The sequence below is a fragment of the Pristis pectinata genome, chromosome 6, assembly GCF_009764475.1.
Source record: "Pristis pectinata isolate sPriPec2 chromosome 6, sPriPec2.1.pri, whole genome shotgun sequence".
Classification (NCBI taxonomy): domain Eukaryota; kingdom Metazoa; phylum Chordata; class Chondrichthyes; order Rhinopristiformes; family Pristidae; genus Pristis; species Pristis pectinata.
The window spans coordinates 69,018,223-69,044,585 of NC_067410.1; the positions used below are offsets into that span (position 1 = coordinate 69,018,223).

At 38.4% G+C, this 26,363-nt stretch overlaps 1 protein-coding gene across 6 annotated transcripts in view; it reads left to right on the plus strand.

Moving 5' to 3' along the window:
• Positions 1 to 26,363, plus strand: part of nck1b (NCK adaptor protein 1b) — a 156,492-nt gene that overhangs the window by 107,285 nt on the left and 22,844 nt on the right. Inside the window, exons 1-2 of one of the 6 annotated variants that reach the window (XM_052017784.1) lie at positions 1,148 to 1,336; positions 2,114 to 2,176. The exons of 4 other annotated variants lie outside the window; for them this stretch is intronic. In XM_052017784.1, coding sequence (XP_051873744.1) covers positions 1,303 to 1,336; positions 2,114 to 2,176 — 97 coding nt within the window. In that variant the 5' untranslated portion in view covers positions 1,148 to 1,302. Of the gene's footprint in view, positions 1 to 1,147; positions 1,337 to 2,113; positions 2,177 to 26,363 lie in introns of those variants that run through there. One more of the 6 variants, XM_052017785.1, reaches the window with a different exon arrangement.

A 26,363-nucleotide genomic window follows, 5' to 3' on the forward strand; every position in this document is an offset into this window, starting at 1 on the left:
AATATTGTCATAATGAAAGTTTTTAGCTGCAATCTCAAATAAGAAGATTATTTATTGTGGCAGTGCTGCTTCTCAGTGGTTTCTGTTTACACCAGTGTTAATGTTGCTCAGCAAGTACAGAATCGCAGCCAAGGTGTGAAAACAAAACTTGTGCTGCAAAAAAAAATGAACTCCACCGACCATCACTTAAGGCTTGTAAAGCAGCATTTAAGGCTTGTGTCTCAATTATTTATAAGCATATTTAACTCTTATTTGCATTAAACTGACAGTCCTTTGGATGTATGTGGACCATCCTTAAATGTACATTTTTGTGGTAATGCAATATAGACTTTAATCATGTTTGGAAATGTTATCAATTAACCATTTGTTTCTACCACAGGGACAGAAAAATTAAACATTGGTTGATTCTTAAACTTGCTAGCAAATCAGCTGTGAATAAGATGACATATTAAATATTGTAGTCTTGCATTGTTCATCTAATCTCTACAACTACATTGTAGTTTTGAGATTCACCTGTTTACTGGATGAACAGATCAGAGGGGGCAACACTGGATTTGATGTTTGCCCCTAGTCATTTAAGACAAACAATAAATGAATGTGGTCTACAAAAGTGCTATAATGCAAGTAGAATTGAGTAACTAGTTGAGGGATTGCAGAAGTTTTGGACATGCCTGATGTGCAAATAATTTGTATATTTCATTCTTGTTGTTTCGGTGTTTGATAAACTTAGACGGTAAAGAATTTCTATGTCACACAATTCAACAAAGTAAATGTTTTAATATAACCAACCTTGCTGTTTGCTAGCTATGTGCAGATCACTGTCATAAGATGATCTCGACAGATCATCAGTGTGCAGCTTGTTCAAGCACAAAATTGTTAGATTAGGTAGACAGAAGACTGTAATTGTAAGTTTGCACAATACTAACTGGAATAAGATTGCTGCTACATTATATATTGGGATGAAGAAAATTAACTGGAAGGGAAAAGAGGAAGTGGATATTGAAACGTTGCTGCAATTTTCTTTTCTTGGTCACTGAATCTGAATCGTTCTTGTAACTAGTGAAGTTTTCTGAAGTGATGTAATCAGTGTTACTATAACAACATGATTCATTTGTTAGACAGGTTTTGTGAGACCAAACCAAGCCCTATACAATGAGTGGTTGTGAGTTATCTGAAATCCTTTGGATTGATTTGCTGATTGGTCATATGCTCTGGGATTGGGGAGTTTCTGTGCTGATACTTGTAGCTTGATTGCTTAGTGTTTCATTTGGCTTCATTTACTCAAGTTGAACACGAGCAAGAATGGAATCAGTTAATATTATCAAGCAGTTCTTCGGTAAGTCAATTTTTTCTTCATAAATTCGTAACCAATTGTCTACTGTTTAATAAAAAGTAAATGGAAATGAATAGTCACTGTAAGCTTTAATTTTTACTAAGTTTTGTGGATTGTGGTGAATTATCTAGATTTTAATGGCAGAAGTTTTGTGATTAAACTCCGTCCTAGAAACTGCACGTGGTTTACAAACCTACAAACCGAATTTAGAAATGTTGCTCCCAACAACTGCAAGTGAAGTGTGGAATTATTTTTGACTTATTGTCAACTAAGTGTTGGAATCCATTTGTTGGAAATGTGGGTTGGTAGTACTTTTAACATACTTTACAGCTTTAATAGGTTAACACTGAGGCTGCAGGTCTCTAGCATTCATACAAATACATGACTGGAGCTTTGAATTTATATAACTTACTCATTTCCAGCCTTTTGAGAATAAACTCTTCTCTATATCAAGTCGCACTTATTTATACCTGACATTTTTTGAAAAACTACTCAGAAAATAGGCTTTGCTACTGCACGTTACTATGTCTTGTGGGCGTATGATGGGATTATTTGATAAACTTTGCTTTCCTACATTTGCATATTCATTACCTGAATGTCAGTGGAAAATGAGAGATTTATACTGTTCCATTTATTTACATCTGACATCTTGGAATTGAACCAAGAGGGAGGATGAAAATTTTAAATGGGGAGAAAGTGCCTGATTAGTTATTCTGATAACTCTGTGCATTCATCTCATTACATGAACCACACTAACCAGGTTTTAATCGCTAAATTTAGGAATTCGCTCAGACCTTTACTGCTTCTTCTTCCTCAGGGTGCCTCTGGAACAACTGCTGTCAGGTGAAGTATTTAGCCACTTTGCTATTGTATCTCTTCGTGTGGCTTATAGCCAAATTTTATTTACACTCCCTCAAAGCAACTTGGAACCTTTTTCTATACAGTACAAAAGTGGTGTAAAAACGCACTATTTGCCCAGTATGGAAAGTGCTGTAGAAACACTATTTTGTTATCTGTGTTGAGTCAACTGGGATGGGCAGGCAAAACTGGCTCCAAGCCAGAGATTGCTTGTGAGTGCCTGCATAAAACATTCTGTTGATAATTGCTGTCAAGTTACAAGTATGAATAATTTAGATAATGAACCAGGGTGAGGGGAGCAAAAACACTGGTCTTTATACTGATAGAGTATGAACAATTTGGAGTTGTTGTCTTGCTGAATTTAGTGGTGAGACCTGATGTATATTTGTTGTTTCCATTTTGAGAGACATCGTGGCTGACAGACAGTTATGCCTTCAGTGCCAGACCACAGATGTAAGCAGAGAGGGGATGGGGTAAGTTATTGTGAAGGTGACTGAAGGCAAGGGTAGGGGAAAAACACAATGGTCAGTTGTTTTATAGGAGTTGGGGGATGTATGCAGAAAATTGGACATGGTAACCTTCAAAGCAGGTTGGATTTGGGTTTGAATATTTCAATATTGTTACATCCCAACTGACTAAAATTTGCACTTTTGAGGAAAATTCCACACTAACAGTAGTAGACGCTCGGATATGGAAAAGGGTGGGTTTATGGGAGGGAGGACAGCAGTGGTGAGAGTTGAGGATGGAGAGGGAAATCTAGAGGAAAATTATACAGCTGGGATTGGAATCGTAACATAAATTGGAGAAGTTTTTGTTATAATAAATATGGAACTGAGCCATTCAATACCAAGCTACCAGGTTAAATCCACGGATTGTGTTGATTATCTGAATTCCATTGGTGGATATGCTGCTTGGGCCAGGAAGTGCCAGTAATCATCACTGACCCCTCTCCTGAAAATATACATCAATGTACAGTGAGGACAGCATTTGTTCTGGCTGTGGCACCGTTATTCAATAGCTGGCTCGCTTTTGCTGATTTAAATTTACACAGGGTCCAGAACCAGGGGAAGTTTGTTACCGTGATGCGCATTTTTGCACTAATCTGTTTCTTGAGGGTCCATGTCAGAAATTTGTTTCAGTCAATATTACCAGTTCACAATTTGTATTGTATTTCTGATCGTTTTTGACACTAGCAGTTTCAATACTTGAAGCTTAAAGTAGGACCTCTCCCTGACATTCCTGGAAAAACAACAGGAATCATGCTAAATTATAAATTAACAGATGCCACAAGTGCATTCTGAAGGAAGCAATGAGCTCCATTTTAATGGCACAGTTTGTAAATGTATTTGTTTCGTGCACGTGCCGTGGCATTCCAAAGAAGTCTTTTTCTCCATTCTTGCATGTCTGTAGTACTGTCAACAAAGTACAAGGATGTTGTGCAAGCTCTTCCTCATGTGCTGACTTGCTGCAGGGTATGGGCCTGGCAGTTTTGGAAGGTGGAACAGCACAATCTTTGGTCATTTTGTTATGAAAACCGGCTCTTTGTTACAGTGAGATTGATGTTCTTCAATTGTATAGATCTCTATTATTTTGAGTTGCTAAACTTCTGAACAGGAAGTTGAAATCAATTTATTAAAGATTCCTTGACAATTGATAGAAACTAAAGTAAGGCTTCCTGGCTTTAATTAAAGCAGTGGTACAAATTACCAGATGAAGGGGAGGATGTTAGTTTCAGTCATCACTTTTACTGTCAGATCATTGCCCTGGGCTGCTTAATCTGTCATTGACAATAGCAGTTAATGTACTGAAATGGTTGCAATTCATATTGTGCAATATACATTGTCATAAACTTTCTTGTCTTGCTGGATTCCATCAATTTTTCTTCCACTTTTTTAACAAGGCAATTTGCACTTTAATGTTTCTGTTATTGTTTGTGATTTTGTTTCAGATGACCTTTCTCTTCAACCAGTAGAGAGATTAAAACATTATATTGTGATGGCAATGTGTTTGGATACCTTAGATGCATATTGTTGTATCTAAAGGTTACTATTTTTTCCACATTCCACCCTTATTTTTCAAAATTTATTCAATTGACTCATCGAAAGGATAGGTGCAGCCGTTTTGGTAGGATGGTTGTGGAGAAGGGATAACTTCGTTAATCTCAATTCTTGTGCTTTTTGCAAACTCAGTAAACAATATGTATCTGGATAATAGCAGTTTTCAAGTATAGAATATCACATGTATACATTATTGAATTTTTCTGTTTAATGTTTGCTTTGGAACCTAAAATATTTAATGCTGAATTTCAGTGAAGGTCATTGTATAATTTCTGTGGTTCAACAATACTGGCTTTATTGCTGAACAGGGCAATCCATTGCTGCACTGTTTATTCATGGGTAACAAGTGTATAAATTGGATGATTTAAATCTACATGCAATACTGATTGTTTAAAAGGTATTAACAATAACATTCTGATTGCATTATTGGTATTTCATACTTTGCATTCAGAAATGATGAAATTGCTGTAAATATAAGTGCCAACTTAGAATAAACCATCCATTAATAATTAAGCATTGATGTAAACATAACCATGATGTTCAGTGAACAAGAAATGAGGGATATCAATAATTTTGAGGCAAAGAAATAAAACCTGTTTGCTAATTGCATGTGGAAGCATTATTCAAAGTTGCATGTTCAAAAGTTGTAAAAAATGAAATCTTTTTGCAATGCTGTTTCATAAGTCATATTCTCAGCAATTGTTTTATTTGTTTTCTTTTGGTCAGTATCATATTGTTTTTTTTAAAAGATTTCCTGTCACTCTTGTGAACTTGCTGTAACATTAAAGATGTAATTATTTTGTATTTAACTATTGGATATTACCAAGTACTTGTATAATTGCCTTTCATTGAACTGTCAACTGTATTGGAATTGCATGCAATCTGCAGGTATTTAATAAAAAAAAGTATGAGCCAGTATCTTGGAATCTGTTAGAGGTGAAGTCGTGAAACATTTGGAGTTGAAATTGTAGAATACCACTGAACATTAGTAGCACTGAGTATTTTAAAGAGTGTACGACTTGGGATTTTGGCATGTGGGTGAATAATGGTTTTAAAGGTCTCTTACTGAGATTTAGTGTTGCGTTTAACCTTGCAGCTGCTTTTAATGTGAATGGTAAACAAGCTTTCAGCTACTAGGGCAGTTGCACAATTGTTCAGGTGCAAGTTAGAACTGCTTAGAGTATCTGCTAATTACTGTCAGCCACAGCAGACTCAGATCTTTGAATTTTTGCTGGTATAAATAAAAGCTTTGACTACTGCATGAAGTAACTAGCCCAGACTACTGTTCCATAGAGAAAATTTTGTGAAATGTGGGAAAGAGGTGATATATTTGTATTTTAAAGCAGGATAAGAGTTAAATCAGTAAGAAGCACCAGCATCCCAAATCAAGAGCTTGAGAAGCAGTTGAAAAAGTCTGAAACAGGAAATTCATTGGCTGGTTGGTATCAATTTCCTTTTGCTTCTGTATTCTGAAAGTATTTGCTGTAAATAATCTAGTGTGAAAACTTAACTAAAATTGCTAGTTTAAGCCTAGATTATGAGCCAGAATGCTATAAATAATAAAACTACAAAAGAGACACAAAAGACTTGATTACTACTTACGACATGCAGTAAGGCAGGCGATGTGTTGTGGCTACAGCAGGTGGAGATCAAAATGATTCACAGTGACCATGCTTGTAGTCAATGTTTTGCAGCTTGAGGAACTTGAATTGAGGAGTTGGGGTCCATGAAACACTACAGTACACCAGGGTAGGAGATCATTACCTAGAAATTTCTTTCTGGAAGGCAATCGTGTATTGGGTAAAGTGTAGGCAGTGGATAGGGACAGGATGGTGGGACTTCCAAGTGAGAGAAGTATGGAAATCCAGCGGGGGGGAATGATAGAACTTCAGTTCTTGTACTTGTCCATCAAGTCAGAGGTTCCTGCATTCTGTGTGGATGATGGCAGAGAAGACAGGAAGGATGAGTACCTGTGGTACCATCCTGTAATTAGAGTTAGGGGTGATGAGATGTTTAGTACTGATAAGGAACTCTAGTTCAAGGGGATAAAGACCTGTTTTCTGCAATTGAGATTGGAAATGGTTTTGTTGCCTGTCTGATATCAAGATTAAGGACATCTCTGTGGGTCTGGGGAAAGATTATTGTTGTGGGACCAGATAGGTAAAAACAACAAAGGATTAAGAAAATTTCTGCTGGAAAAAGTGTGTGAACAGCTAGGACTTAAATGTAAAGAGAACCACGAAATTAATTTCTGAATTACAACATGAGCCACGTGCAAATTGGTGTAGAGTTGTACAGGATCAGAGGATTGAATGCATTGCTTAAAGGTTGGTGTGGAGGAGGTCAATCTTTGTTGATGGAGTACCAGCAACAGTATTGAGGGAAAAGAGAGCTGTTCCTAAGCATGTACTTGAAACAGGATTAGACTTGTATCCTGGCAAATTGAATATGTACAGATGTATGTAGAACTTTAAATAGTGGAGGTTGGGGATGGAGGTGGTGGTGTGTACATGTGAGCAGCTAGTTTAAAAAGTTAAGGACAAGGTTGTAGCACAAAGCAGGGAAAGAATGTAATGACAACCAGACTGATAGAAAGAGATAGGATTTACAAACAAGTCCTCAGTGTAAAGTCAAAGAAAAACATCATTAAAAGATGAAACTAAAAATCATCTGAATGTTTGCACCAGGATAGATGACTTTATTGCACAAAAATAAAAAAAACATGGGAACTAAATATTATGGGCAACTTTACATTGCAGAAGGATAATCAGAAAGGATAAGGTGGTGAGAATAACCCTGTCAATAATGAATGAGGTTGGTACAATAATGAGAAATCCTCTTGGCTCTGATCAAGGTGCAGAATCAGTTTGGAAATTTTAAAGTGAAAACAAGCAGTCTACTGGCGTGAATAGTCTATAACCGACTCTCCCCACGGGCAAATCAAATTAGCAAGGCCAGCCTTGAAGTTTGTGGAGTGTGCATGATGTTCTCTTGGAGAATGCATAGTGGAATCAGATAAGGAACAGACCGTTTCCAAAACGATCTTGTATAATGAGAGCAGTTTGCAGAGACAGGACTGAAGATGCTGGAATCTAGAGCAACGAGCAATCTGCTGGAGGAACTCTCAGGTCAAGTAACATCTATGGGTGGGGGGAGGATTGCTGGCTTTTTGGGTTGAAACATGTCTTGTTATGGTAGGTCCTCTGGTAAAGAGTGGTCATGACCTGATAGAATTTTGTGTTCTGTCTGAGAGAGATTTGGATGTGATACTTAAAGATTATTACAGAGATATGAAGGTAGTGTTGGCTAAAGTGGACTAAAGAAGTAGATTGAAGTTTAGGTCTGCATTGCAGACATTTACGGAGATGTTTTATAATTCTTAAGAGGTATGTTTCATTGAGAAATGAAAATGCTACATTCGTACATACAACATTCATCTGTGACTAACCAAGAAAATTAATGATAATTGAAAGAACAGGCTTGCAATATTGTGAGGGTTAGGAACATTGGAAACATTTCAGAAACCAAAAGTTGATGACTAAATGTAGGGAGAAAATGGATTATGCCAGCCAGCCAGCAAAAAAATATAAGAACTTCAAGCACAGAAAAGAGAGTAAGCATTGGACCCTGAGACTGTTTAAAGAACTGGTTATTGAAATGGAGTGGAGAATGCATTGATTATGATCTTCCAACATGGCCAAGGTTCTTGATAAGGACCCAGTAGATTATAACACTGCAGATGTTATGTCCACATTCAGGAACACAGGAAGCTGTTGGCCAGTTAGCCGAATGTCTGTCTGTAAAAATCCTGAAGTCCATTATTAAGGAACATCTATTAGCCAGAAATTTAGAAAATCACAATACAATCAGTGGTTTAATATGTATTAAACACTATTCCTTTTGATTAGAGTTCTTTGAGAATGTAACAAGCAGTGTTAGATGAGGAGAAACCTGTTGATATAGTAGATTTTGATTTCCAGACATTGGATCAGGTGCCACATGAAAGACACAAGGCACAGAATCCTGGTGCTTGGGAAAATGAATTGATAAATTAACAGGGATAGAGGATTGAACAAAACCAGAGGCCGAATATTTCCGATGATCACAGTAACAAACTGTACAGTTAGGTAACTTTATTGATTGGAAATTATGCCATCTACTCAAGTTCTTTGATCCTTCCATTGGCAGACTGTTGTTGCTGTGATTGATAAGTGGTAACAGTAGGATCGGCCATCAAATGGATTCCAAGGCCCACAAAATAAGCACTTCCACTCTGGCTCAAAGTATTGGTTGGACACCAGAACTAAATCTAGCCCAGACTCTGATTTGCTAAACTGGTGGCAGGTTATTAAACTGTACATTATACAAATCCATCAGCATTTTTGTAGACTGCCAGGGTTATCTTCATACATTAATACACTATGAAGAGTTATAGAACATAGAACAGTACAGCACTGGGCAGGCCATTTGGCCCACAACATTGTGTCGATCTTGATGACAATTTATACTAAATGTCCTCAACTACTGAACTTGAGGACAGAAGTAATTATCAACTGCTTCAGTTAATCAAAACTGCTTTTGCAGGCTACTTTCGTGTCATACTTGCTGGTTTAAAACATTCATGCTAAAAGAAGTCATAAGGTTAAAAACACTGGAAATTAGTTTGCACAGTGCCAAATTTTCTGTAGTTAGATTATTTAAATATTGTTGTGTCATTAAGACTTCTTAATCTACTTTGATCTAACTTTTTGAATAGTGTATCTTTAACATGTTTCCTTGGAATGTTGTGGCATTAGACCAGCCAGCTGCAGCATAACAAGTGATGTTAAGATAAAGCACAAGCAGCAATTGCTCATCTCATATAATGCAATCCAAAACTTCGGTGCTCTTTGTGTAGGCCTGTTGCATATTGTGTTTTGCTTTGATCAATAACAATTGAACGTTCCCTAACTTGTTTTTTAACTACTTGACTTGATTTCTACCTGGAGTTTAAAGCATTTTCCTTTTGTTTCTGGAAGAAAAGTATTGATTGGTTGATTTTTTTTTTGGAAGTGCATGTTTCAAATATACATTCAACTGAATTCCTCTGGGATGTTATGCCCAACTCAAGTTCAAATAACAGGTCACAGTCTCCAATGCAATGTAAAATTTGAGCTAGTCACATAGTAGCTTTTGGTTGAATTTTAAATTCTGCTCTTCTGATAAAGCATGACTTGGATTGGCTTGCCTGAATACAAGTTTCAGATCCATTTGTGGCTTTCTAATTTACTTCAATATTGATTAATATTATGAATGTTTGAACAGAATGTAAATTATTTGTCCTTTATCATTTATTTACCCTTATTGTCATTTTTTGAGCACAGTAATGAGTGAAATTACTGCAATTAGAAGCAGATGAGCCACATGTCACACAACTTGGCCTGCCATGGGAATCTGTACCTGTAATCGGTCTCTGACTTGAAATCTGATCAAATACAGATCTCTCCATAATTTATTATGTGGGCCCAGAATTTTTTTTGTGTAACAATGAGACTAGTAGTAGTCACTGTAGGGGTAAAGTGAACATGTCTGTGCATCTGGTGCAATGTGGATATCATGAAATTGCTGTCAGAGATCCTGATTCTCCATAGACTGCTGTTGCGGTCCTTATTTGTCGGCATTGCTGGAACACTGCAAACTTTTATTTTACCTGCCACTTGTTTCACACAATCATATGGGAAAAATTGGGATTGGTTGTGTATTGTTGCCAGCGAGTTTTCAAGCGTGATGGATCATAATTGCTGTTAAAGATAAAAGACCACCACAATCCCAGTACCCAAGAAAAACAAAGTAATGTGCCTTAATGACTACCACCCGGTGGCTCTGACATCCACCATCCTGAAGTGCTTCGAGGCGCTGGTCATGGCACACATTAACTCCAGCCTCCCAGACGACATCAACCCACTGCTGAAATGGGTCTACAATGGACAGCATCTCCCTGGCCCTCTGGAGCATCTGGAGAGTAAAGACACCTGCATTAGACTATTGTTTATTGACTACAGCTCTGCTTTCAGTATATAATTCCCAACAAACTCATCACCAAACTCCAAGATCTGGGACTCAACACCTCCCTCTGCAACTGGATCCTTGACTTTCTGACCAATGGACTGCTATAAGTAAGGATAGGCATTAACAGCTCTGGCACAATTATTCTCTATACTGGTGCCCCACAAGGCAGCATCCTGGGCCCCTACTCTACTCCCTGTATACTCATGACTGTGAGGCCAGATTCTGCTCTAACTCCATCTACAGGTTTGCAGATGATACCACTGTAGTGGGCCATATCTCAAATAACAATGAGTCTGAGTACAGGAAGGAGACAGAAAGCTGAGTGACATGGTGTCATGCCAACAGCCTTTCCCTCAATGTCAACAAAACAAAAGAGCTGGTCATTGACTTCAGGAAGTGGGGTGGTGCACATGCTCCTGTCTACATCAACAGTGCTGAGGTTGAGAGCTTCAAGTTCATAAGAGTGAACATTACCAATAGCCTGTCCTGGCCCAACCATATAGATGCCATGGCCAAGACAACTCATCAGCACCTCCACTTCCTCAGAAGGCTAAAGAAATTTGGCATGTCCACTTTAAACCTCAACAATTTTTATTGATGCACCATAGAAAGCATCCTATCTGGATGCTTTCCATGCTTTCGTGGCTTGGTATGGCAATTGCTCTGCCCGTGACTGCAAGAAACTACAGAGTTGTGGACGCAGCTCAGCACATCACGGGCAGCCTCCCCTCCATGGACTCTGTCTATACTTCTCGCTGCCTCGGTAAAGCAGCCAGCATAATCAAAGACACCACTCACCTGGGATATTCTCTCTCCTCTCCTCTGTCATTGGGTAGAAGATACAGAAGCCTGAAAGCGCTTACCACCAGGCTCAAGGTCAGCTTCTATCCTGCCATTATAAGCCTATTGAACGGTTCCCTGGTATGATGAGATGGACTCTTGACCTCAATCTACCTTGTTATGATCTTGCACACTATTGTCAACCTGCACTGCACTTTCTCTGTAGCTGTGACACTTTATTCTGCCTTCTATATTGTTTTACCTTGTACTACCTCAATGCACTGTGTAATGAATTGATCTGTATGAATGGTATGCAAGACTAGCTTTTCACTGTACCTCAGTACAAGTGACAATAATAAACCAATTCCAACCTGTCAAGCTCTTACAGAACCTCTTGGACCTCCTTCCCATTTACATCAATTGCTGGACTGGCCATTTGCTGCTTTACTTGACCTATTACTGTTTGCTTTCTCCTAGTTCTAACCAGTTTGTCATGTAATCTTGCCTGCCTTTCACACTATCTTCCCCTTCTTACCCCCCCCCACCCCACCTCGAACTTCTTTGCATCTCAAAACTTGTCATCTTTGACTCTTCTGTCTGCTGCTGAAAGATTTAATATTTTAGATCGATGCCCTATTTTTCTGTCCAGTTGTTGTCTGATCTGGGTATTTCTAACTACCTGTTTACATAATTGATTAAGTTTAGGTTTAGCAATATTTTTTTTAAAAAAAAACACTTTTCTGGGTCTGTCTGCTCGTGTTTTAATCCCAACCACATTGTCTGTTCTTTTTGCTTTCCATACATATAAATCAATTATTATCTACTATTTTATGCTTCCTAGTTTGAAGTTAAGTAGTGGGAATTCTTCTGTCTGATTGAAGAGACTTCCTGTTTTTTGGCCTGCTCACACTTAGCACAGAGGAATCCCATGCTGAGAAGCCTGCAGGGAAGTCTGTGGTTAACTGTAGTCAAAGGTAGTGGTGATGACTATTCCTTTTGCCACTGAGTGCAACTCTTCAGTATGAATGAATAATTGACTTGGTAATCTCAAAGTGATTAAACAATGCTTTTTTTAAAAAAATAGAAACTTGATATTCTACATGGGACTGTAGATAACCAAGCAAGATAAAGGCTTTGGTGCATGATGGTCTGATTACCCACGTACAAAGTGCCTATGTTGACTCTGTAATAGTGGAATGTGACCAAACCATTTGCCATGTGAATTCCTTTCAGTGTCTGATGAATGCTAATTACAACCCTCATAGCATGCAGGAAGTTTCCTATGCATGTTTTTTATTTGTGAATTCTCTTTTAGCATGAGCGTCTTATAGGTTGAATACATTTTTATGCTTTCCATTGTACTGCTGGGTGGAATCTAATTAGACTTTTTTGCTTTTACTACATGAGCTGTGTGGGGGGGGGGGAATAAAAAAACATAATCATGTATGTGTGTGACACCCAGTTTGGTATCATCTGTCTCTCTTGACCTTCTCATTGACATTTAAATTCTCAGACTATTTGCTCTTTGAAGAGCACTGGATGGTTAGAAACTTTGGCCAGCTGAATATTGGGAAGGTCAAGCCTGTTGCTTTTTCTTCCCTCCCATAAACTTTGTTCCCAGCTATCAACTCCATCCTCTTGGGTGCGTTTAACCTGACTGTTTGCAATCTTGGTGCATATTTGATCCAGAGGTGAGCTTTGGACGACACGTTCTTGTCATCAGTCAAGCATCATTCATCCACCACCACAGTATTCTTCAATTTCACCTTTGCTTCAGTTTGTCAGCAGCTGAAACACACATTCTTGCTTTTATTATGTCTGAACTTGGTTGCTCCATTGCACTTCTGCCTTTGTCATTCTAAAACTAAGATTATCCAAAATTCTTCAGCCGCTGTCCTAATTCACACCAGATCCAAATTGCTCATCACTCCTGGGCTTGCTAACCTATGTTACTACTTAGTTAATCATTGCCTTAATATTAACTTAAGGTGCTATCATCAAATCCCTCCATGTTTTCTGTAATTTCCTGTCCGTAAACCTCAGACCTTTTCGATTTTCCCAGCCTCAAAATCAACTTTTTGCTACCAAGGTCCAAGTTGTGGAATTCTGTCCCCCAATCACTAGCTTTCTCTAAAATGAGTCTTGTGGCTTAACTGGGCTTTGGATTTAAGCGCTAACAGCTCCATAAGCGGCTTGATTTTGGTTTTCTTTCAATAACATTTTGTTGTATTTCGGGACATTGTTTTATGTTAAAAGGTCTTGTACCTTATTCATCTAATCTGAACTAGCCATGCAAACTGAATTCTTGTAACTCAAGCTATTGCCTACTGAAGCTCCGTAAATGGGGTGTTTAAACGTTATTTGAAATGTATCAGCCAAGTTTGTTTTCATACCACAAACAGTTCTTGTTAATAAGAGAAACTCGAATGTTAAGTGGACCTTGGTTTGGCCAAGTTATGAAAAGCTTTGTTTATAGTACAGTGTCATGATGTTAGCTTTGCTTTTAGGCCAGATGTAGAGTTGACTATGGTGATTTGTTATTTATGTGTCTATCTCTGAGATTTCTCTTTGAACCTTTATGGAAATTGTTTCAATCTTTAAATGTCTTAACATGTTTTAATTTTAGGAGCAAGTATTGTGAAACTTGTATGAAACTAAGTTATTTTATTTTAAAAATGTTCATGTTTGCAATGACATTCTTCAGTAATCTTTTCTGATTAGTACTAACAATTGTACAGAAGCACTATAACAACAAACTAACAATCTCATTGAGCCATACAGCATGGATAAGGGCTCTTTGGCCCACTGCCTGTGCTGTTCATCAAATACCAAACTAGACTAATCACACTTTGCCTGTAACCTTCCATGTTATGATTCTTCAGATGCTCATCTAAAAATAAAATGTTGCTTGAGTACCTGCCTTTACCACCCGTTTGGGCAATGTGTCTGAGATTTCAACCTCTGGGTTTTTAAATTCTTTCCTCAAATTACTCTACATCTCTTACCTCCTTACTTTAAACCTACCTGGTTGTAGGCAACTCTTGTCAGGAGGAAAATTTCTCAATATCCACCCTGTCTATGCCCCTCATCATTCTGTACACCTCAATCAGGCTGCTGCCAGTCCCCTCTTCTCCCCCCCCCCCCCCCCCAACCTTTTCTGCTCCAAAGGAAACCAACCCATGGCTGATAGTCCATTTTGTGCAATACCCTGCTAAATTTCCCCTTCACCCCTCCAGTATAATTGCATCCTTCCTATATTGGGAATCTTGGGTATATTAGTAATGAATGAATTAATTGTGCCATATCTATAGTGCTTCCAATTATTGAATGTTTGGAATTTTGGTTATAATCCCAGAATAATGACATGTTTTATGCATATATGTGAAGAAATGACTTGCTGCAAATGGTGATGGTTGACGTTTGTTGAAGACCCTTCTGTACTTATCCATAAACAGAGCTATTTGAACTAAATTCCAAAATGACCTCATTCTAATTCATCAAAGGTTATTGAAAACTGGTGTTAATCTGGTCCCCTGGAAGTATTTCAAGGTTTGATTTGGGGGAGGGTTGAAGGTGTTGTAATTCATTACAACCATTTAACAGATTTTTCTAAGGTCAGTATTGCATGAATCAAAGGATTTTTGCAATGAGCCATACTTAAATATTGTTAAGTTTTCCATGACATTCTTGCCAGTTGGAATGGCATTCTAAAGAAGAAATGGAGGCAACAAGTGTGGAGTCACTTGCAAAAAGTGGAACGCAGTTAATTTCGAGTAGACCAGAAATAATATACCAACTACAAACAGGTTTGGTCTTGTGAAAGAAAACCATAAGTTTCAGTTCTGTAATAAGCCACCCAGAGAGATCCATTTTTCAATGTTTTGTGCTGTGGACTTTTATGGTTAAAGTGAGAATTTCTCAACTAAAATTGCAACATAAGGATATTGGAGGATATGTGATCATAAGTGCTGAAAGTGGGAGGTTTGCCAATTTACAGTAAGTGTCTTCAGAAGCTTGTTTGAGATATTATATAAAAAAAATGACAATTCATTACAGATTTGTATGATGTGAAGTTTGGGAAGAAGGCTCCAATTGATCTTGGGTCCTACCAAATTTATTGCACACAGTTGCTTTGTGAGTTACTACAGAGTCTTTGCTGCATAAACTATTTAGAATTTTATTCAGCTTCACAGTAGTGGCAAAATACAAATTTCCATAATAAAAACAAGATACTGAAAATACTCAGCAGGTCAGGCCACGTCAGTGGAAAGAAAAGCAGTGAACTTTTTGAATTTCAAGCATCTGCAAATTTTGTCTGATGCTGGGAAGTTGTACTTCATTCAAAATATGGAGTCACTGATTGGACTTCCAGGCAAAATAATGGAACAGTTCCAAAATACCTGCTACCAATTAAGAAACAATTGTGTGCTGATCTGTGATGCTAATCTGGATGGATAACATAGAGCCATACAGCATGGAAACAGGCCCTTCAGCCCAACTGGCCCATGTCAATCAAGATTCCAATCTAAGCAAGTCCCATTTGCCCGCTTTTGGCTTATATTGCTTTAAACCTTTCCTATCCATGTACCTGTCCAAGTTCCTTTTAAATGTTATTAATGAACCTGCCTCAATCTCTTCCTCTTGGCAGCTCACTCCATATACTGACCACCCTCTGGGTGGAAAATGTTGAACAAGACTGCTCTTCTGCAGTTGGATCTGGTGACCATACAAAAGCACAAACCAAAGCAATAACCATCTGAGTTCATTTTGAATAGATTGAATGCCATATGGTAAATTGGCTTAAAAAATTGCAACTTGGGGCACAGGAATTAATAAGGTAGTATTTGGGCTTTTCCTACACTGACACCTTTCTAGAACCATCTTTAGCATCAGTGCAAAAGCAAAATACTACACATTGGAAATCTGAAATGGGAAATGCTGGAAATGCTTAGCAGGTTAAGCTGAATCTATCTAGCTTTCTCTCCTCTAATTGCTGCCTGACCTGAGTATCTCCAGCATTATTTTTCTTTATCATTAACTTTAGCTCCTTCGTTTTCATATCCATTGAACTATTTCTTAGCAAAAGCAAGTAATATAATTAAGGGCTGAATGCTACTTTAGGCGAGCACGTTGTTCAACTTGAAACCAATGTTCATATGCATTGAAATTAATGACTGCAATGCCCTTTTAGTTGTAAGATCATAAATGAAAATTGTCTCTACATGTTTTTTCCATTGGGGAATTCCACAAAATAGATTCATGCTAATTTAAGCACCACAAGAAAGATGGATGTGCACAGTGGAAGCATCGCACTATTACACTGGAACATAATGAAAATGTAAGAGGCGCACCATTTAGCAAAGCAAAAGGGAATTTTATCCTATGTTATTTCTTTGATACCAATTTTATTAGTGCTGAATCATCAACCAAGAATATTGGGTTTAAATTTGCTTCCTGACATTTAATGTTTATTTTGGTCACTCCTAAGTTTAATGGAACAATTCATGTATCAAATGCAAAATATAAAAGAACTGAGAACACCTTTCACTAAAATTACAACTTCTTTGAAATGCAGAGTTCATTTATGAATGAGAACTTTCTATCAAAAAAATATTTTTTAAGTCCTTTTCTAGGCTTTCAAGTATGATGTATAGACACCCTCAAGACCAACATCAATTGATTATTGTGTAGCTTCCTAATTGGTAATTAAAATCTATAAGATTTATGTAAAACCTTTTTGGTTTGTTGACCTTTTTATATTTTAAGACTTCATTCTCCAACTTTTTTTCCCCAAAGGTTTTGGCATAGTGGAAATTATTCCACGTAAGCAAAGAGTCAAAATCCATAGTGCAGCAGCCTGAAAGTGAATTGAATGCTTGTATGTCTGTTCAGAAAATTACTGCTCTAAGCCATCTGTTGAATAACCATTTTTGGAATACAAGTGTAAATATTGGATCTGCCAAATCTTTCCATCTTGCCAGCTTGTAATTTATCATTGTGACTACCATTAACATAGTGAAAAGATCTCATTTTATACACTCTTTCCTCCCAGGAAGATGTGCTGTGTTTGTATGTATATGTTGAAGAAAAACAAGAGGAAAGAGTGAGACTGATTTGCACACAGCTAGTCTTAGGTCATCAACTGGCAAGTTTTTGCTGATTTAATAGAGTCACATTCTTGGTTGGCGGTTGTTATTCATACTTTTTTATTCTGCTAACCCAGTCCTGATGAAGGGTCCCACTCCTGATGAAGGCTCTCGACCCGAAGTGTTGACTGTTTATTTTCCTCCATAGACGCTACCTGACCTGCTGAGTTCCTCCAGCATCTTTTGTGTATTGCTCCTTTTTAAGTTCTTCAACAGTTGTGAATGAACATGTCACCTGCAGAACCAGAGGAGCCAACACACTCAATCACTGTTAGACCACCATCAAGAACACTGACCATGCCATCCCACACCCGAACTTCGGCAAGTTTGATCTTCTGGCTGTACTTCTACTAGCGTATAGGCAGAGACTGAGGACTGCCACACCAGTGGTGAGGAACAAAGGTATGGTCAAGGGAGGCGGAGGAGTGTTTACAGGACTGCTTTTGAATCCATGGACTAGACCATATTCAGGGATTCATATGCAGATCTGAATGAATATGCCATGGCTGTCACAGACTTCATCAAGACCTGCGTGGATGAGTATGTGCTGTTGAGAACATACTGAGTTTTTCCAAACCAGAAGCAGTGGATGATCCAGGAGGTTTGCGATCTGCTGAGGGCTAGATCTGTGGTGTTCAAGACCGGTGATTCAGAATCCTACAAGAAGTCCAGGTATGACCTACGGAAGGCCATCGTGAGAGCTGAAAGGGAATTTCATGTGAGATTAGAGTCGGCCGCACGACAGCTGTGGCAGAGTTTGCATGCCATTACTACTAAAGGCGAAACCTAACAGCATAAGTAGCAGAAATGCTTCACTCCCTGATGAGTTCAATGATTTTTATGCACGCTTTGAAAGGGAGAATAAAATTATACCTGTGTGAATCCCCACAGCATCTGGCCACCCTGCAATCTCTGTCTTGGAGACTGACGTCAGAAATCCTTCAAGAGGGTGAACCCTCACAAGGTGTCAGGCCCCGACGGTGTACCTGGCAGAGTACTGAAAACCTGTGCCAACCAACTGGCTGGAGGGTTCAAGGACATCTTCAACCCCTCACTGCTGTGGTCTGAGGTTCCCAGCTTCATCAAAAGAGCAGCAATCATACCAGTGCCCAAGAAGAGCAAAGTGAACTTCCTCAATGATATCGCCTGGTTGCACACAGATCTACTGTGATGAAGTGCTTTGAGAGGTTGGTCATGGCTAGAATTAACTCCTGCCTGAGCAAGGACCTGGGCCCACTGTAGTTTGCCTACCATCACAACAGGTCTACAGCAGACACAATCTCACTGGCTCTTCACTTTGCTTTGGAGCAGCTAGGAAACAGCAAAACATATGTTGGGCTGCTGTTTATCGATTACAGTCCAGCATTCAACACCATCATTCTCTCAGTATTAATTACCAAACTTCAAAACCTGAGCCTCTGTACCTCCCTCTACAACTGGATCCTTGACTTCCTTATCAGGAGACCACAGTCAGTGTGGATTGGTAACAGCATCTCCTCTTCACTGACAATCAACACAGGCGCCCCTCAAGGATGTGTGCTTGGCCCACTGCTGTGCTCTACTCCACACGTGACTGTGGCTAAGCACAGCTCAAATGCCATCTATAAATTCACCGATGGCACTACTGTTGTTGGTGGAATCTCTGGTGACGAGCAGGCATACAGGAGCAAGATAGATCAGCTGGTTGAATGGTGTCACAACAACAACCTCACACTTAATATCAGCAAGACCAAGGAATTGATTGTGGACATCAGGAAGGGGGTCGGGAGAATACACACTCGTCCTCATTGAGGCGCCAGCAGTGGAAAGGGTGAGCAGCTTCAAGTTCCTGGGCATCAACATCTCGAAGAATCTATCCTAGGCCCAACACATTAATGCAATCACAAAGAGCATTCTGTCTGTTTGCATCACAGCCTGGTATGGAGGCTCCAATGTACAGGATTGTAGGAGGCTGTAGAGGGTTGTGGACGCGTCCAGCTCCATCACGGGCACAACTCTCCCCACCATCGAGGACATGTTCAAGAGGCAGTGCCTCAAGTAGGTGGCATCCATCACTTATGACCCTCGCCATCCAGGATATGCCACCTTGTTACTCCCAGTGGGGAGGAGGTGCAGGAACCTGAGGACCCACACTCAACGATTTAGAAACAACAGCTTCCCCTCTGCCATCAGATTTCTGAACGGTCTATGAACACTACTAGGTTGTTCCTTTTTTTGCCCTATTTATTTTGCAATTTATAGTAATTTTGTCTTTGCATTGTACTGCTGCCGTAAAACAACATTTCATGATGCAAGTTAGTGATGATAAACCTGATTCTGATAGGTTATCACAAAAAATTTCTTATGTTTCTCTTACCACAGATGCTACCTGAACTATCTACAGCATTTCCTGTTTGTTTCCGATTTTCTGCATCTACCATATTTTGCTTTTGCCAATACAATTTTTCACTGTCTTGCTTTTTATAATACAATGATTAGATCCTAAATTTTCTGTAAATTGCAATTTGATTTCAATTCCTTTAATGAAAGTAATGATCAGTCTCAAAATTGATGTAAGCCTGCTATGATAGGTGTAAAAAGTTTCCATGAAACTTCTGACGAGCAGAATTCTCCACGATGAGCTGGTTAATTTTTATCTTGGTGAATGTAAACAAAGCAAGTTATCTGGCCATTGTACCCCTGTTGGAGCCAGCTATGCAAAAATTAGCAATTTGGGGTAACAACGCTTGAAAATAAACTGGTAGTAGAGTTCTGTGGACATTGAAGACATTATGTATCATTTTAAGATTTTCATTTTTGTGTGGTTGACCATGTGATTTAAGATTATCCACCTGTGACATTAATTCTCTCCTGCCTTCCCCCTTCCTGGGCTTTGTAGATCTGTCCAGAGCTCAATTATCTACATCTTCCTAAGTATGAGTTAGACTCTGTGATAACATTTCCACCTTGTCTCCAATGGCTTGGATCCAAAATGTTGCACAGCAACCACTGTCTCTGGTGTTAGATCTGAACTGAGTTCATGGGTTTGGAGCACTGCTGGACTTTAGTGTAATATGGAGGAAAAGCTGCACTGCTGAAGCTGTTTTCTTTCAGATCATTCATTAATCCATTCAGCTGAATATAAATCATCCCGTGGTGCAATCAGGACAAATGACTGTTCCAAACTTGTCAAATTGTCTTGAAATGAGTAGCCATTTTGCATTTCATGTACTCAGTAGATGTAGATGCAAAACGAGCAAGCTATATTTCCTCTTTATGTATCCTACCATTCCCTCACCTTCATTGCTAATGGATAACAATATCTTGTCTGTAATCCTGAATTAAATATCTGAAAAAGTTTTTGCTAGCCAACTTAAGTCTTGATCCAAAATCTGAGAAGTGTGGAAAAGCAGATAGCAATGAATCATCTGTCAAGCCTTTTCCTTCCAGCTACTCCATGTGGTGTGGTGTTCAAAACTAATATAAACTATTCTGGGATTCAATCATTTCTTTGGTGGTGTAATGGAGCAGCACTCGTATTTTGTCTCCAACCCTTTTTGGGGTTTCTCCACAGCTTAAGTAACCATCTGTTGCTTGTTAGTTGAGCAGGCTTGAAAGAATCATCTTGCAATAGTTTCTGTATTAATTTACTCAAACTTAAGTAGTTGATGCCCTTACTAAAACGCCACTCAGCATTTGGAGTTTTTTTAAAATCTAAAGTTGTCATCTATATTACCACTAGCAAAGCTTTTGAACTTTTTAAAAAGAAAATGGAAACGTTTTTTAAAAATGCACTGTAAAATGATGCATACAACTGCTTCAGTGTTCAAGAAGCATGTGAACATTGGGATAGGAGTAAGCCAATCAATCTTTCAGAGCATGTCAATCTGTACCTTTTTTAAATTCCATTTAGGGATGCAGACATTGCTGGTAAATATTTATGGTCCTTTCCTAATTGACCTTAAATAGTACTAGGCCATGTAGTCATCAGGGGATTTCAAATTTCATGCAGGCCAGTTGAGTGTGACACATTTCCTTGCATCTAGGGCCCAAATGAACTTTTACCAAATCTGGTAGTTTTATGGCCACTATCACTAAAACTAGCTTTTTAATTTGAGATTTATTTGATGCAAGTTCCCTCGATGCTAGAGTGCAGTTTGAACTTCTGGATTAATCATGTAGCTTCTGGATCTCAATCCAGAAATTTAACGACAATGCTATCATACCTGCTTTTGATCTGTATCTGTTGATACTTTAACAGAATTATTAAAACATCTGCAAACCCAAATTATTATTAGTATAGACATTTAAAAATATATTTGTGGAGATAATTCCCTTCCATGCTCAATGTGTTCTTCCTGAGTTACAGTGCATAAGTTGGTACGTCACTTTGCAGTTAGTTTTCTGAAGCCATTCAATTAAAATTATTTAATAATGGATCTGGTCATCCTGGTATGTTTTCAGATGTGATCAAAACAGAAAATGTTGGAAATACACTGTAGGTTGGGCAGTTAGTGAAGAGAAACAATTAACTCTTAATAACATTTTGTCAGAACTGGAAACAGATGCAACAGACTTTAATCAAGAGCTAGAGGAATTTGAAAAGTTGGAGTGGAGGGAAGATTTGTAAGAGGATGGAAGGCAGGAGAGGTAAAATGGTATGAGGTAGTACAAGCAAGTGATAATGGGACAAATATTAAAAAGAATTGGATGTTGAGGTGGGTGGAAGGGGAGCTGTGGAACCATGCCATGATTTTGGCATGATGGGAAAATAGAGAGCAGGGATGAAAGCACAAGTGCATGAAGGGGATAGGTACGGCTAAGGGTCCTGACAGCCAAGGTGGAGGGCAAATCCTACGTTTAAGATGACTAAATATATTGGCATCACTGATGTGGAAGGTGCCTTTGTCAGAATGGAGGTAGAGAAACTTGGCAGAATGCTACAAAAGCCTTGCAGAAAGTGGTGTGAAAGGAAATGTAGTGAAAGTAGCTCTGGAAGTATGCTTATAATGGATACTGGAGATGGAGAAGTAAGCAAATAATCAGAAACCATGTGACGATAAAGGAGGGTGAAAACTAGAAAAAAATCATTTCCAGTTCAAATGAGACAGGAAACTACACAATCATCAATGTATAAAAAAAAGAGAGAATGCTGAAGAAATGAAACAAACAACAATTATCCCCTGAAAAATGCATACATAGCTGGGATCCATATGGATTTTAATAGTAGCATTTCTTAAAGAAGATGTGTGGAGTTAAGTTGCTCACTGTAAGAGCAAATTCAGGTAGGCAAAAGGAGTGATGGCAAATGCCACTAGTGAGTCCATCTTCAAGGAAGAAGTGGAGGACCTTGGGCCACCCTTGAGGTATGGCATATTGGACATTGAGGGTGAAGAAGCGAGAGTTTATTTTCACGCTCCTGCCCCAAACAATCAAAGATTATGGAACAGCCATGCATATGATAAGAGATTAGATAAATGGAAAATTGTTTTGTGTAGATTGTTTAATGGAGGAATAATTTTCTGTAATTTTTCTTGTGACAGTCTCTGATGCTATGTATCTGTGATGCTGCTGCAAGTAAGTTTTTCATTGCACCTGTACATACTTGTACTTGGGCATGTGACAATAAACTCAACTTTGACTTTGGAATCAGAATAATCACATGGGATTCTGAGTACAATTTGAGAATAAACAGCATCACTAAAGGGAGAAATGTAATAGAGAAGAAAACACAAGGAAAAAGAGGGGAAAACGGCAGTATCAGAAAGTGAACAAGGTTAGAGAAACTAAAATCCTGTTGTAGCGTCTTGAAGAAGATTTGGAATTTTAGGGAAGGTATCCTGGGACTTGAGTGTGACTGATGAAGACACACCTAACCAAGTGTCATCCTTGTGGTCAACTCCACTTCACGAAAGGCCTGATAAAAATGAATTAACTGAAGTTCCAAATTGACACAGCCATCAACATCCACTAAGTTTCTGGTAATCTAATGCTTCAATAAGGCTGCTGCTGTTGGCAAAATGCTGTCAAAGATTATCATGTGGTGCAAATAACCTGACATCCTTGTCAGTGAATTATCAAACCATTATGGAAGCAGGAGCTCCTTGCCTCCAGTCAATTGTACATGCAGCAACAAAGGTTATTTATGCCTGAGTGATAGTTAATGTCACAGCCTTGCAGATCATCAGCATGCTTTCCGACTCGATTATGGGAACTATTAAAAGGTAATTCAAAGTGGCAGCATGCACACCTCAGTGCATCCATAAACATATTAAAGTTCATCCTATTGCTTTGAGAATTTGACCTGCTTCACACTTGCATCAGATTAAGATGCACATATGCTAATAGTATGTGCTATCCTTGCAGAACACCCTAAACGTATCCTCCACTAATTGCTATATTGGCTTGCTTTACAAGGTACTCTTTCCCTTTTATGTTTTGAGATTTAGCATTGTTTAAATTTTGTACCCCTGTCAATACCTTCCTGAAGGCAGCAAATTATAATACCTTCCTGAAGGCAGCTCATAATATTCCCAGGTTTGGTTAACCAGAACTGTTGCAAAACCACTGACCCGTTTTATTCCAGTTGTCTAAATCATTGGTGCACAACTTCTAGGGAGGACCACTAGTTTCTGTTCAGTGTTGCCATATAAGCCAGTAATCATTTAAAAATGCATGACATTGTGGCAAGTGGTTTAATGTAATTTGCTTTAATTTATTTTTAGCTTTTTCAGTCCAGTTCAATCATTAACATTCTGGATCTACACCCAAACTACAATGTGCAAGTGATTTTAAAATATTTATTAATTTATCTTTCGCCAGCCCCTGCTCATTGAAGATCTCAAGTTGGATGTTGTGCACCAGTTAGATATAGTCCACTTATGCAAAATTATTGCAGTGATAAGTGTGCTGGCAGTGCTTTGATTTCCAGTGAATAATTGGAAATACATTTCCATTCAGATAAACTGTAGCAACTAGCATCAAAACTGTGATAGCACTGTCTAATCTTAGCTTTAGTTAATTAGTATCAAGAATCTGTGCACTTTTGGGAAAATGTGTTTTCTTTAAGTTCAGAATTCCAGCTTTTCACTTTGTTAATGATTCAATTTTATCATTAACTCAAAATGACAATTGTCTGGAAGCCTTAGATTTAGCTCATTCAGGTGAGAATATATCTGACACTGGCCAGCTGAGGGAGACAGACCCTGTCATGCAGCCAGAAAGTGGAAATAGATGGTGATTGGGGGGAAAAAAAGTTTTGAGTGAATTCAAGAAACTTTGGCAGCCATGTGGCAAGGGTTTGCAGTGAAGCTCCATCTGGATTGATTTATTGATGTGGTCTTTTACCACTTCATAATATAGAGGGGGAAATACTGTGGAATTAAAGCTTTTACTAAGTTTATCATCTTTCCATCCAGTACCACATTCAAGTTGGTGGGTGTACTTTTGACAGTGAGTGCTTTCCTGTATAGCATGAAATACACCCAGATCCCATCGTGACTAACTTTTTGGGTATGCATCACTATCCTCTATCCCCACCTGGCCCTGATTTGGCTCCACTGTTGTAAATGCCAGTACCTTGAATGAATGACAGCATGCTGGTTTATAGAGCTGCTGAGGAAATGGAACATCTCCTCATTCATTGTTTTGATAGGCAATGAATGACTAAAATGCACTGTCCTCCTGTATTGCACCTTTGTAAATGTTCTGCATGCACAGCAATAGGTGAAATAAGCCTGCAATGTTTGTGGATTAGTCTAGCTGCAGAGCAAAAAGCTGCCTGCTAATGTTATGCTTCACTAATTGGCCATGTCATTAATTTGACATGACACCTTTAAGTGATAATGGCACCAACTGAATTAATATTTGTGTGTTCTGCAAGGATAGCACTTACTATTATCTGCAGCTTCGGGTAGGATTTGTTCTTCTGCTATAATGTGATTATATTCCTGACTAGTGATGTTCATGTTTCGTTTCCAAGTATCATTGTGGGAAGAATGGTTTTGGGCCATTATCTGACAGAATTTTTCTATAACACACTACTGTGGTTATTCGCATTCTACAGTCTAATTAAATCACATTTCAAAGTATTTTTTGTCATATTTGTGTCTCATTAATACAGATCCTATTTTGTTTCTGGTGTCAACATTTGGCTTCATAGATTTAAATTTGCAGGTTGAGTCAGTAGTCATTGTCTCACCAGCAATTTTGCCAAGTGCACTGGTTGTGGCAAGAAATTTCAATGTTTCACTTCTCATCAATGATGCTATGTTCTTTTTAACACTACCTGCCTTCAGCCATCTGTCCATTTTACGCCATCAAGTCCTGGCATAAATAGCTATAGTATGATGTATTCAACTGTGGAAAAATCCTGACTGACTCCTGAGCTAGATTGTTGCTGGGCAACTGAAGCTGCACTCTTATGTACTGCGAATGGTGATGAAAGCCCTGTATGCCCTTGGTGTACTTGTGTTCTGGTTGGTGGTACTTGAAGTAAATTAATTACTTTATAGAATTCATTCACACAATTTTAAAGCTTTGTTTATTGTTAAAATGCATTAAACAAGCGAAACAATTATTGAATAAAATCTACTATTAGATAGTTACTGTGCTTGGACACAAGAAGTCTTTCCTGTCCCATCGGGGGAGGGGTTGGATGGATGTCACGCTTGTTGACAATATTTTTGTTAGGACACGTACAACCTGCCACTTTTATGATACAAACTGAATGAGTGAGTACGGCTTTTATGATGATTATTGTCCAAATTGGTGGCATTTGAAATGCATCAAAAGGTGATAACATTCATTTTTAAGGTGCACCCTATAAAAGCAAGTAATGCTCGAAATAACTCTTGGAATTGGGCAGTTAAACCCAATTGTATGTGCTTTGCTAATTCTGCACAAGTTTGACTCCTAATCCCATGTGCCTACTCTGAGCCATATTCCTTTTAATTTATTTATCTATATAACCAATTCTTGACATGGTATCTGCACCAATTCCGAATGCTGTATATTCCAAAACTACTCAAGGATTTGTAAAAAAAAACAATCCAATCCCCCTGACCTGAATTACTTGCATATGCATAATCTATGTTCTGGATCCTGCAACCATTAAAAACTGTTTGTTTCTTATATTCTATCTCTTTATAACATCAACTACCT